Below are 14374 nucleotides of genomic sequence, written 5' to 3'. Positions count from 1 at the left end.
TTACAATATCCATAGAATTTTACTGTAATATTACTATTTTCATAGTCTAAAAATTATATAAAAATTAAATAATAAAAGGGCATCATGTATTTCAAAGTCTAAAAATTAATCACGTTATGTAATATTACTATTTTCAGAGGTTGTTACCACTTTTTTTTTAATTTTGAAAGATGAACTTAAATAATAAAAAGTGAGGGCTATATTTGAAAAATAACATTAAAAAGTAACGGATAAACCCCGCCCCATTTATCACAAACTGAGCAACTAACATTTCTCCGCCTCAATCATGGCGACCAAGGAATGGGTCGCCTTGGCGAAAGGAAGAATAGAGCGCATCACATCTCACCTAAACCCCTCTCTCCATTCCTCTCTTCTCTGCTCCTCTCCAGTTTCACAATCATTGGTGTCATCGACCAACAGCTACCACCGGGTCCATGGTGAGGTGTCTGATAAGGAAGTGACGTGGCAAGCAGTGTGCGACGAATCCGGGAAAGAGTTCGTTGACATAATTTATGAGAAGTCCATTGGTGAAGGCATAGCTAAGGTATCAAACAGATCGGATATTAAACGGATACGGATACAGATATCCACTTTTTATAGTAGTGCATAACATAATTTTTTTCATAATATCTATTATTCGGATACGGATAATTAAAATTTAAAACCATAGCCGTATCTGTATCCGCACAGATATTCAGATATCAGATATCCATATTTAATATTCGGATACGGTCGGATAATATCCGACCCGTTTGCACCCCTAGATATTATACTGTACTTTCTCTGTGCCAGAAGAGAAAATGTCAAGTTCGGAAAAAAGGATTAATAAAATAAATTGGACTTTGTTAGATATTGTAATTCCAGGAGCATAGTGGTAACTTTGTTTAATGGTTTAAGATGAGGATATCTGCAGTTGGTGTAGCTTGATTAAATTCCAGTTTTACCCCTCGGGGAATTTTGTTTTCTTTGTTCAATGCAAATATAATGAACCCAAAGCCTGTCAACTAATTACATCTTCTTTAATTCTTCATGACACACAGATCACAATAAACCGGCCGGAGAGAAGAAATGCATTCCGACCAAACACCGTCAAAGAGCTTATACGCGCATTTAATGATGCCCGTGATGATAGCTCAATCGGAGTTATTATCTTAACTGGAAGGGTATTGCATTTTAATCCTATGATTTTAATTTTAACAAAAGAATTATGCCAATTTGTGATGGTACAAACCAAATAGGTACCAGTATAGTGTGACACTATCAGAGTATATCTGATGGCAGTCAAGTAATGTCACTGAAATGCACTACTGGTAGGGTTAAAACATAACAGCATTTCATGTTAATTTGTAAAAGGGAACAAAAGCATTTTGCAGTGGTGGTGATCAAGCACTGAGGAGTTCAGATGGATATGCCGATTTTGAAAATTTCGGCCGATTAAATGTGCTCGATCTCCAGGTTTTTCCTCACATTCGCTTTACTTTCAAAAGAACATAGTATGGTTTTTCCAACTGTTCTCTCATCAATTTTCTTTTCTTTTCCCTCTATTTCTCAGGTTTAAAATATATGTATATGTAATTTTCTCTTCTTTCTCTCTATTTTCAGGTTCAGATTCGCCGCCTTCCAAAACCAGTAATAGCAATGGTATCATATCCCATGTGCCACTGTTTGCAATTTTACATATTTTTTTCATCTCTTCTTTTCAAATTGTACCTTATTCCTTATTTTTCTTCTTTTCTACCAACATCCATTTCAAATTAATTTAACCAAATCCACTGATAATAAAAATGCTTAATAGATCTTACAATAGATGTTTATTTGTTTGTTTTGAATACATTTTTTATTCTGTGCATATGCAACCAGCCAACCAGTTAAGCTAGAAAGAAGCTCTATTTATCTAGGGGTCAATGGGTACGAAACAGGTCGGGTGGAGACATTTTCATACCCGTACCCGTTATGATAACGAAAAAAAATATTTACTCTTACCCGTCTTTTCGATTACGGTACGGGTCGGGTAAACGGATAAAAAAGTGTCATTAACATTTAGATTTGTGCTTTCGATAAAATATTTTTCAAAACAAGGAAAATAAGAAAAAAAATAATAATGAATACAACTAATTTGTATTATGAAAATTTAATAGAATACAAAACTTTATTGTATCATGTATCATGTATCATTTTCATACAAATATATATCTATGTATATAATTTTATTTTTAAAAACTATCGTATACAAAAATGGGTAAGATAACGAAAAAAAATTATTATCCGTACCCGATAAGCTAACGAAAAAAAAAATCTTATCCTTACCCGTGTTTTCGGATATGATACGGGTCAGATAAACGGGTAAGAGGGTGCCATTGACACCTCTATATTTATCTAATACTCACAACTAAAGACAACTAAAAATGTTATTTGGTTTTGTGGATTTTATCCATGATGGTTGTTTTTGGCTCCTAGATATTTTGGCTTTGATGTTTTATACAGAAATCTATTAAATTATGGATATTGATAGCACAATTGATCTACCCATCTTCATAAAAGAAAAGGGTAATTGAAGTCTAAAATTATGGTAATGTTAGGTTGCGGGTTATGCAGTCGGTGGCGGACATGTGTTGCATATGGTGTGTGATCTTACAATTGCAGCTGATAATGCTATCTTTGGACAGACAGGGCCTAAGGTCATTCACCATTTTTTTACTTCTATATACCTTTTTCATATACCAGTAGTGTTTCAGTATGTGCTGGCACTGGTAATATAGCCAAAATTTTGGCCAGTACCACTTTGTTATCTTGCTTTGCTTGAGGCCATATTCAGATTTCAGAATCCAATCACTGGTCATACATCATGACTTGGTTAAATGACTGTATAAAAGGATCCAAAATAGGTATTCTACACTAGTGTATTATTCCACCTGATTGTAGCATCCTTTGAATAAGCTAATAATGACTTATTATAGGTCGGGAGCTTCGATGCTGGGTATGGATCATCGATCATGTCCCGTTTGGTAAGTTAATACAGTTGATGTTTATTAATTTGTTAGCATTTACTCTATTTATCCTGCTTCTGACAATGCAGTAATCACTACACTGCTGATTACTACACTGCTGGTACATCCAAGGTTACTGTTGAGTAAATTATATATCTTGTAAGGACTTATTTGTAAGAGTACATTAATAGAAAGAAAGAGTGGAATCTCAGAGTGATAGAATAAATGAATAATCCCAATTTGCAGTTTTCTTTCCTCTGCGATTTTTTCTCTCTGGCGACTCTATAGCGACTTCCTTCCGCTGGCTTCACGATTTCTGCTAGCGATTCTGGCTTCTCTTCCATAGCTACTTCTGTAGGCTACAAATTTTTGGTACTAATGTATCGATTTTATTTCTTCAAAACATCTATGTGCTTAGAGCTGTGCCGTAACTCTGACGTCCTGTCATGCATATGAACTTGGGTTGTACAGATAGATGGAGAAAATCGTGTGATCGTGTGTAGGCACACAGCCTGTATTTGAGTTGCGTTTGATCTCGTCTCTGTACTGTGTTTGATGTTTGAGACGAGTGCAGTTAATTGTGAAGATGGGAACATCTGTGACTAGATAGGAACTGAAGGAGATGCTTGAGGGGATGGCTAGGGTGTTTCATACCAAATTAGAGGAGACCTCATCCAGTAGGACTGTTGTGCCAGCATTTGAATCGGTGCAAGCAATGCAAAGGATAGAGTTGTTGCCTAATGAGATCAAGCTTGAGGGGACGATAAACTACCCAAGTTGATCTAGGAGTGCATTGTTGAATCTTCAGATCCAAGGACTTGAAAAGTATGTGAAGGAGGAGTGTACTGAGCCAGAGAATATGGCGGGTGCTGAGTGGAGCGCATGGAGTAACACTAATTCTCTGGTAGTTTCTTGGTTGCTGGCTTCTGTGTCTCCAACCATAGCTAGGATGGTGGAATCAATCTACAGTGCAGCTGATGTCTGGAAGAAATTGTCTGGGATGTACTCTGGAGCTAGGAGTGTGGTGATGATGATGGAAGTGGAGGAGCAAATTGATGCTACCACACAGGGGGAGAAGACGGTAGTCCAGTATGCAGCGGAGCTATCTAGCTTATGGGCGGACTTGGACCACTATGATCCGTTGTCATTGCAGAATCCGATAGATGTTCTTCTTGGGAAGTAGTACCTTGAGCGCAGGCGTGTGGCTCGTTTTCTCAAGGGCCTGAACCCACAATTGGAGGGGAAGAGGGTAGCAATTTGTTATTTGCCATCTCTTCCATCCCTAGATGAGGTTGTTGCATTGATGAAACAAGAGGAAGAAGAGATCAGACATAACATGATGACAAACAAGACCTCACCTGCTATCCGTTCGGCATTGGTGGTTCCCGGTGCTCCCATCAAAGATGATAGAGAGTGCTACAATTGCGGAAAGAAAGGGCATCTCAGCTACAATTGCCTTCATCCTCACAATTCTGGTGGTGGCCAAGGAGGCAGAGGACAAAGAGGTGGACGTGTAGGTCGAGGAGGCAGGGGGCGGGCTGTGGCAATTAGCGTGTGCAAGATGATGTGGGTAAAAGTTGTTATCTAAGTTGTGTTTGTTTAGGGAAGACTCCCTGCAACTTTGGAGTGACAACAAATCAATAATTAATTTTGAAAACAATCTAGTTTAGCATTATCGCACTAAACATGTGGAGACTGATCAGTTCTTTATCAAGGAGCAACTAAATAGAAGAGTTCTGACTTTGAGCTATGTGAAATCAGAGGAGCAGATAGTTGATCGTTTAACAAAAAGTTTAGGTTCTAGAGAGTGTGATATATTTTGTAATAAGATGGTGTTGATTGATATCTATTGCCCATCTTGAAGGATAGTGTTGAGTAAATTATATATCTTGGAAGGATCTATCTGTAAAAATGCATTAATAGAAAAGTGGGACCTCTTTGAAGAATAATCCCAAATTTTCCCCCAAAACTACAGTTACGTCTATGGTTGTGTGATGCATCCTGCCTTCCGATTGCAACATATTGTCTCAAATGTAATTGTGATGAATTTAGGCTGAGATTAAACTCAATTAGTTGAACTTCTTGACTTCTATGGAACTTCATTATTTGAGGATCACAAAAGTGCAATTGAAACAAAAGTATTAAATGCAAGAACTTGCTCTTTTTACCATGATATGGGACTAGAATCAGTATATTTATCTCAACTTCTTTATACCATGAGATGGTACCTTGTTTGATATCTTATTCTTTGCATCATTTTACTTTGTTATTGAGCAGGTAGGCCCCAAAAAAGCAAGGGAAATGTGGTTCCTCTCGAGGTTTTACACAGCCCAAGAAGCCGAGAAAATGGGGCTTGTAAATACAGTTGTTCCTGTAAGTTCCTTCGAAACAAAGAGGTTGGATTAATTTTATACTTAAGTGAAGCGTAAGTTTCCAAATTATTAACTTCTCTTGGTTCATAAGAAAGGCTACTGGTAAAAATGTACATCCACAAAATATATAAATCTATCTAAATAAGCAGTGTTGAACTCTCATATTGCATTAGGTGGAATTGAACCCTTTTACCACTTACTATCCTGAATAATGTTTTTTATATACTTATTTTTAATTTACAGCTCGAAAAATTAGAACAGGAGACAGTAAAATGGTGCAGGGAGATTTTGCGCAACAGTCCGACTGCTATTCGGGTTCTTAAATCAGCTCTCAATGCCGTAGATGATGGCCATGCTGGTTTACAGGTACTAATTCTTTAATTTCTTTCTTACCTCTTTTTTTTTAAATATAATGTTGTTTTAATGCTTACAAAAGCATTTTCTCTAGTGGTATTAACGGTTCGGGTTGGGACAACGTTATTTTATTATTTTCTTCCGACCTAACCCGATCCGATTCTACTAGGGTCAAAATTATTTGACCTGGATCGAACCCAACCCGTTATTATAAATATTTGTTTTCTCATAATAGGATCAAGAAGTTAGGTGAGTTTTACAGTAGTAAGTAAGATAAGAGTTTTGGGAAGGAGTTGATAAAGAAAGTACAGGAATAATAGTTTAATACAAATAACAGAATATGCTAAGCTGTTTAAGTAAAGCAAAGCAAGAAGAAAAGTAGTTATATCCATAAATAATAAGTTAGCATAATTAGAGTTATCCAGAAACTGCAATCCATCATTCACATTTTTGGAAATTCCTTGCAATTAAACAAACATCTATCATAATCGAATGTAGATAAGAGATAGAAATATGGCTCTTAAATATGCAACTAGAACATCACCCCAAATCAAATCTCAGTGTCGAAGCACCAACTACACAAGCATGGCCACCAAAGAGGGGGGAGAATTTAAATAAATACGAAGTCAAGCATTCCAGTTCGCTCAAGCAAAGGACCGACTAACCAAGAGCTATCTAAAATTGAGATGGAAATTGGTTGGGTCGGGTTCGATCGGGTCGGGCCAGCTCAGTTCACAAGTTGATTGTGTTCAGGTTCAGTCGGGTTTTCCTGACGTTCCGATTGACTCCATTAACTCAAAAGTATAATAACATTGGCAAAGTAAAGAAAAGCTGTGTTCAGTAAACTTGTCCAAGAACGAATACACATCCCACTCTTCTAAATGCCATGGAATAAAGTGCCTTTCTTCCGTGATTAGTGTCGGCAACTATTATCATATATGATGATGTTCCGATATTATGAAATGTGTGAAGAACAATCAACCTTTCGTTATTGGTATCTCCCTTCTCGCCAGTCTAGAATGGTAAAGCAAGGAGAGCACCCCGTTTACAGAACAGGGTTAATAATGTCAACTTTGACAATCAATTTTATTCACATAGATGGATGCTAACTATAGTTTATGGCCCAGTTCTTCCTGAGACAACATAAACAAGCTTTTTGGGCAGAGCTAAATGATATTAGGAATTAAGCTACTCATAGTTGGGTACTGTAAATTTCTGCAAGCAGTAAATATTTTATAAATTAGCATTAATTGATTCATAAGAAATTATATTAGAATTATTTCTGGTATTTATATGGATATTTAAACCATACCATATCCATTATAATTATTGCTGGTATTTCTGGTATTTATATGCATTAATTGATGTTTCTGAAATGAATCAACCTGAGTCTCATTTGGTTATTATTTACCAGCAGATAGAACAGATAAAGACAAGCTGGTCTGATTTCAGCTTTTCTTTTAAAATCTTTACTGTACATAATTGCCAGTATTTTCATACATTTTGTTAGGAATTTGGTGGTAATGCAACACTTATATTTTATGGATCTGAGGAGGCAAATGAAGGCAAGACTGCATACATAGAGCACAGACGGCCAGATTTCTCGAAATTCCCTCGAAAACCGTAATTTTACATGTCGAAAATTGATTTAGTTTACAAGTGATTGATTTGTTTTCATTCTTTTTAAATTAGTACTGGTTATGCAAGGAATATTCGTAATTGGTGTGTGAAAATGTTTAATATATGTATAGATACAATTGAATTGTTAATTTATGTAAAGACTGTGATTAAATATATTTTTTTCTAAATGTGACAAGAAGTTTAGAATTGTTTATTCTGATTTCAAGATTAGGCTAGATGCAAAATTGTATATATATCTTTTCAAAATCAAGGATATATAAGTAATTCTTGTATCATAGCACTCTTGTAATTTTGCTGTAGGAACGTATGTGACATGAAGAATAATAAATTTAAAAGGAGAATTGTTGGTATATTCATTGAAATATTTTAAATTGTTAATTTCCTCATTAAATATTCAGCTTTTTTTTTCTCATTTTAAACTAAAATACTTTCTTATTTTGCCTTTTGTGTTTATTAAATTTGAAATTTGAAATTTAATTAATTATTTAGTTCTATTTACTAGTTAACATACATGTTTTGTTCTATTTTGTAAATAGACATGTCCATTTGACTTGCAACACTATTTATTTTTGTGTGATTATATCTAACGCCAGCCGTGCAACATGTCTCCCTCTCTCTGTTATTATTTTTAGTATTATTGATTATTAATCTTGCATATAAAAAAAGTGTTTATAAATTGATACTGCTAAGCTTTCTATAATCTCAAATTTATCAATATTGTGCCTATATTTAACTTGAAGTCCGATTCACTCCTCAATACCAAAAAGTTTGATATTACCATCAACACCACTAGGGATGATTAATGAGCGAGTTCGAGTGAATTGGATATGTTCATGTTCGGCTTATCAATTTAATGAGCGAGTCGATTTGAATCGAGAAGACAATACTGAGTTGACAGTTGTGCTCGTGTTAGATTTGTTAAATGCTCGAGTTGACTCGTGCTCGTTAAGCGACTCGTAAGAAATCAAGCTTGTGGGCAATTTGAATGTTGTTTCGAATTTTTTGTTTCAGATACATCATTCAAAAACTAATTAAAATTAATAAAATTTAACAAATTGTCATAATTCAACCTGCTTAAACAGTACATAATTTAACAAAAAAAAAGTGTCCATAAGTAAATCTAACAAAATCAAACTGATATCTTCTTGTCAATTCTCACGGTCCTACATGTCACATGCTCACAGCTATCTCCTTGTGAGTCTGTGAGTATGAGAGAGTAATAAAGTATAGACAGAGAAGGAACTTTGGATCTAGGGTCGCTGGGTGCCTGTGTCTGAGTGCAACTAAGTTTGATTTGGATTTGATTCGATTGAGAATGGATGTAGCATGTTTTCATGTAACTCAGTTCTTAATAAACGAGTTAAGGTATGCTTATGCTCGGTTCATTAAGTTAACGAGTGAGTCGATAATAACGAGTTATTAGCGAGTTTGTTAGCAAACTTTTAACGAACGAGTTACGAATGAGACATAAGTTATAAGCGATTTACTCACTCTTAAACATCACTAAGTTTTATTCTTCAAGGATGTGAAGGGCTTCAAGTCAAATAGAAGTGTCCATGTAAAAAACAAATATTTCAACTATTAAATAGAACTAATTAAAGTAAAAAAATTCAGATTTAATGAACAAAGAAGAAAATAAGAAAATATTAAAAAAAAAATCTTGTTTGATATAAAAATAGAAAATTTAGAATGTTTGGTATATAATAATTCTCGGTACTATCCAGTAAATAATCAAATATTAATTAAAGAAGAAGAAAGGAAAGAAAATTAAAAATTAAAAAAAGTAAGAGCGAAAAACTATTGGATTTGATAGTTACCATTTGCTAGTTGTAAGAGCGAGGCTGCGAGGGAGAGAGAGGAGAGGAGAGGAGAGGAGAGGAGAGAGAGAGAGAGAGAGAGAGAGACGGAGGGTGGAAATGGCGGGAGCAGCCGTGTCAATTTCGACCGCCGCTCGTTCTCTCCTCCGCCAGGGATACGCGCACCGACCACCAGCAGCCCCCGCCTACTCCCTGAGATCTATCATACCCCGGCCTCCTGCTCTGCGGGCCCCACTCTCCTCCTTCCATTACAGTCAGCGCTCGCTGTTTTCCCTTCTTTCTTTCTCCTTTTTTGAACTAATTGCATATGCCTACTGCTATTGTGCATTTTAATTAAGTCTTATAGTTATAGCTCCCCTATAGGCTATAGCATGTGTGTGTGTTATACTGTCATCTTAATACTGGTATGAATGTCAACATACATATATATTTTCTCAGGCACCGAAAGAGCGGCCAGTGCCAGCAGTGGCAGAGGAGAGGTAGAGGGGTCAGAGATTATATTTCTGGGAACAGGCACCAGCGAAGGCATTCCCCGAGTCAGCTGCATCACTAATCCATCCAAGATTTGCCCTGTAAGTCCCACTTCCTGTTCTTTTTTTAATCATTTTTGTGCAGATTAAATTAGGGGTGCAAACGGGTCGGATATTATCCGACCGTATCTGAAAATTAGATATGGATATCCGATATCCGAATATCTGTGCAGATACGGATACAGATATGGTTTTAAATTTTAATTATTTGTATCAGAATATTAAATATATAATATATAGTTTAATATATATTATGAAAAAATTTAAGTATTCACTATTATAAAAAGCAGATATCCGTATCCATATATGTTTAATATCCGATCTGTATCCGTATCTGAAAAATAAAAGCGGATACGGATATGGTTTTACCACTATCCAATCCGTATCCGATCCGTTTGCACCCCTACGTTAAATGCAATGATGTATGCTAATTTTATTATATATGTACCTTCTTAGTTCTTCAGTTGAATAGTCGCCTTTTTGGTAGTAATAGCAATTGTAATAGTAATAAATAAATGAAGAAATAATAGGTTTGTACGAAAGCAGCAGAAGCAGGGAACAAGAATAGGAGACGCAACACGGGCATCCTGATTCGACATGTCACTGCTTCTGGCACGTCAAATATTCTGGTTGATGCCGGAAAGTATGTGTACAATTCATTCCCTCCTCAGTCAATTTCTCTTCTTTTGATGTCCGGTAAATTTGATCCTCATGTTTTCTTTTCTTTTTTTCTCAAATGCATGTTGAAGATTTTTCTACCATAGCGCGTTGCAGTGGTTTCCTATCTTTGGGTAAGATTTTATCTAGTATTTCCTTTTTACTGAGGATAAATTTCATTCTTTGTGGAATGGAGTTTTTTTTTTTTTTTTTTCATTTCATGTATTTTATAACACCTATACAATGCTGGGTGTTATTGCATGTCTCTATTTGTTCATTTTTATGGGGTTATTTGGTAAGTTTAACATAAGAGTTTTGTGTGCCTATACCACTGGATTGAATGAGTGAATAGAGGGGAAAAAGAGAATTCAATTTTAATTTCCTCTCTTGTTCTTCTTCTTCCTATTTTTTATTTTTGTCAATGTAGAATTACAAATTTAATTTTCTGTCATGGGAAAAGTGTGAATACTTTAAAGTTTTGTATGCCTATACCACTGGATTGGAGCATCAATTATGTTTCATATGTGATACTAAATTTTGTTTCTTTCTTTGTGGCAGGTTGAGGAGAATTGATGCAGTTTTAATCACTCATTCTCATGCTGATGCTATTGGAGGTTTGTTATCAATGCTTAGTTATGTTTTATTAGCTCAGGTTCACGAGTCAAAACTGATGCATTGTTTGTAGGTACTTTGAATCTCTCTCTACGTAACCGAACAATATTATTTTTCCATTTTTTTTTAAAACTTCGCCAATGGCAGGTCTTGATGATCTTCGTGATTGGACAAACAATGTGCAACCACACATCCCGATTTACGTGGCTCAGCGCGATTTTGAGGTTTGCATGCAAAACCACTTGCATTCGTGCTTTGTCAATAGCTTCTGCAGTTACACCTGTGGTTTCTCAATAACTGCTTGGCTGCAATATTTCATGTCTATGAAGATAAAAGGCATGCATGCTATAATGAGTTATCATTTTTGTAATGCATCTTTATTTTCAGAGATTGTGCAATGTTTCAGGTGATGCAGAAGACACATTACTATTTAGTAGATACCAGTGTGGTTACACCTGGTGCCGCAGTCTCAGAGCTGCAATTTAATATTATCAAGGAGGAACCTTTTACTGTTCATAATCTCAAGGTTTCTTTTAACTTTTTTGTAATTTTGATGCTACATCACTTACGAATGGAACCTGGATGCTTTCCGAGAAATTATTTGCTAAATTATTGTATGAAATATTTTGGTGGTTCAGGTAACACCTTTGCCAGTTTGGCATGGAGAAGGTTACCGCTCTCTTGGTTTTCGTTTTGGTGGTGTTTGCTATATAAGGTACAAAGAAATAGTTATACTATAGAACTATACAATCTATTTTCCTTGTTAGCGACCACTATGAATCATATTTGTGAATATTATATTGTTGTAGTGATGTCAGTGAAATACCTGAAGAGACTTACGAACTTATTTATAACTGCGATCTTCTTGTACTGGTTTGTACCTTTTTCATATTATTTTTTTCCTATTAAGAGATTGGTACTATTTTTTTTTTAAACTTATTATTTTTGCCATGACTTGTCAGGATGCACTTCGGCCTGATAGATCTTCTAAAACGCACTTTGGGCTCCCAAGGGTTAGTCATTTAAGTCTCTTGCTTAATTAAAGTATATAATATTCGTTCTTGCTTTACATTTACATACATTAGGGGACCTAATTTTCGAATTGTCAGGCCCTTGCTGAAGTGCGGAAAATCAAGCCAAAGAGAACTCTTTTCACTGGTAAACCTTTTATTGTGTCTTTGGAGGGTAAAAAAGTTTAAAGAAAGTAATTCAAACTAATGACGAAACTTTTCTCCAATATTTGTTTCCTCTTCAAAAATGTTGTGTGTTTTTTTTCTTTGATAAAAGTGGTATATATCACCGATTTCATTAAGAAACGAAACCTACAAAGTTTTTATCAGACGTGGTACCAAACTTCTGGTACCGGTCTGCCAGATGTCAAAACATAGTAACCGGTACATCAAAGTAAATTACATATCCTACTACAATCTGAAACTAGAAAATAGTTTGCAACACAAAATCAGCAACTATCAACACAGACAAAATAACACTAGTAACACCTAGCTAAATGTCAAAAACTACTGAGTGAACTACCAGTAAACTATCGTCATCATTCCGATGCTCTGAACCACTTGTTCCAGCTACCCTCTCCTAAAATTTGCTCTGTTTACTCGTAATTTTTTTTTTTTTATTTTCTGTGTAGCGTGTATTTTTGTACTATGTTGGGTTATTATTTATTAACACATGAATCTTTTGAAAAGGTATGATGCATTTGATGGATCATGACAAAGTAAATGAAGATCTTCTTAAGTTAAAGGAAACAGAGGGTTTGGATGTACAATTGAGCTACGATGGCCTCTGTGTGCCTGTGAGCCTCTAGTTGTTACTTGTTTCTTCCTTTTTAATTTTCTTTTGGGGATTTAATTTAATTCTTCTCTTCAACTACTTTGAAGAAATGCATAATAGCACCCTTTTATTTTAAAATCCAATAAGGGGTGCATTTATACAGGTACAATTTTTTTCTACAGATGTCATTAAACTGATTTAAAGCTAATATTTAATTCAACTGCAATATATTTTATTGCAGTTCCTGTGTTGTTAATGTTCACATTGAAAATGAATTCCAACTGTTTTGTTTAGGTAATATTTGATTTCTTTTCATTTTACCGCAAATAAATTTATGTACCAGTTCGTTATAATATTTTTTTGAGTAAAGGTTGGAGGTCATCCAACTATTTAATGTCCTTGTTATTATAATAAATATTTTTTTCAATTCGGGTTTCGAACCCATGTTCTCTCACATAGAGATCATGTGCATTTATCACTAGACTAAAGGCTAGTTCTCAGTTCGTTATAATATGAAGTGCATATGTGCCAGTTTTGGTAATTTTATAAATATGAAATGAGACTAAAATTGATTGAAAATATTAATAGGCACCGCATAAGTTGTAAATTAATTTTGGTAGATATATCATATATGCGTAATTTATATTTGGGTTAAAAAAAATTACCTTACACCTTATTTGGATGGAGAGTAGAGAAAGGGAGGGAATGGAAAGAAAAGGAAAAAGTGTTGTTGAATCATGTGTGGTTGATAAAATTATATCAGAGGTGAGATGTGAAAGGTACAGTTGAGGTTTAATATTGTATCATTGTAATCGATAGAATCAATTTCTATTCTAATTTGGAGTGTAACAAATAAAAAAAGAATTTGTTACAAATATTTTTTAGAAAAAATAACACATGTTTAACTCTATATCTTATCAATATAATTTTTATACAAATTTTTATTACAAACTTATAACAGTCATCGAATTTCTCATCTTCTGAATTTTACTTAACCAAACAAGAAATAAAACAGAAAGAAAAATTAAATTTATTTTCTCTCATTAATCATCCAAACACTAAAAAATTAAATATATTCATCTTTCTTTCTATTCCATTTCATTCCCTTCAATTCTTCATCTCCACTTCCTTCCTGTAGTCTCCAGCTAGTGAATTGAAAAAACTCGATCGGCTCAGATCCGACCCGACTGAATCGTGGACCGCTCTCGAACCAGCCCGATCCTAACTAGACCTCCGGATCGGCCCGGACTAACCCTAGGGTTGGGTCTAGCAAGGATTTGGACCGGTTTTTTGAACTAGACCCTCGAAAACTCGATTCGCCCAAACTCCCGACCCGGACCAACTCGAGACCCATCTAAACCCGGACTTAACCAAACAGATCGGACTAAACAGTAACCATAAACAGTGTTGTTTCGGCCAGAAACAGTTCACTGTTTTTTTTTAAAAAAAAATCAGATCCGGACCCGACCCGGACCAAACCATGCTAATTTTGGATCAAGGATCTAGCACTGGTTTGGTCCAACTCCCCCAAATGGAACGACCCGACCCTAGCTAACCCGTAGACCCGCCGGACTCGAGAACCGTGGGAACCGTGGCCCGGGCGGGTTCGGATCAATGGG

General features: G+C 35.3%; 2 protein-coding genes across 3 annotated transcripts; both read left to right on the top strand.

Moving 5' to 3' along the window:
• Positions 1–236: 236 nt before the first annotated feature.
• On the top strand, positions 237–7523 carry ECHID (enoyl-CoA hydratase/isomerase D). Of its 2 annotated transcripts, none has more exons than XR_013514289.1 (9): positions 237–544; positions 1041–1163; positions 1354–1455; positions 1603–1641; positions 2580–2678; positions 2958–3005; positions 5265–5383; positions 5603–5725; positions 7224–7523. XR_013514289.1 is itself a non-coding variant. In XM_078312716.1 (9 exons), exons 1-9 carry the CDS (start codon positions 287–289, stop codon positions 7338–7340), a joined length of 1005 nt encoding a protein of 334 aa, XP_078168842.1. In that variant the 5' UTR covers positions 241–286; the 3' UTR covers positions 7341–7523. The 2 variants fall into 2 exon arrangements, 1 of the variants encoding a protein (XP_078168842.1); XM_078312716.1 differs by having other exon boundaries at positions 241–544; positions 5265–5360.
• A 1639-nt stretch (positions 7524–9162) lies between these two features.
• Positions 9163–12981, top strand: LOC144563213 (Metallo-hydrolase/oxidoreductase superfamily protein). Its single transcript, XM_078312644.1, has 12 exons — positions 9163–9424; positions 9610–9743; positions 10232–10344; positions 10451–10492; positions 10917–10972; positions 11118–11194; positions 11377–11496; positions 11609–11685; positions 11780–11843; positions 11933–11983; positions 12080–12128; positions 12671–12981. The coding sequence occupies exons 1-12, from the start codon at positions 9271–9273 to the stop codon at positions 12787–12789; spliced, it is 1056 nt and encodes a 351-aa protein (XP_078168770.1). The 5' UTR covers positions 9163–9270; the 3' UTR covers positions 12790–12981.
• Positions 12982–14374: the final 1393 nt, after the last annotated feature.

Source organism: Carex rostrata, chromosome 12 (genome assembly GCF_964058835.1).
Source record: "Carex rostrata chromosome 12, lpCarRost1.2, whole genome shotgun sequence".
In the NCBI taxonomy this organism is placed as follows: domain Eukaryota; kingdom Viridiplantae; phylum Streptophyta; class Magnoliopsida; order Poales; family Cyperaceae; genus Carex; species Carex rostrata.
This window is presented reverse-complemented; position numbering and strand designations above follow the sequence as displayed.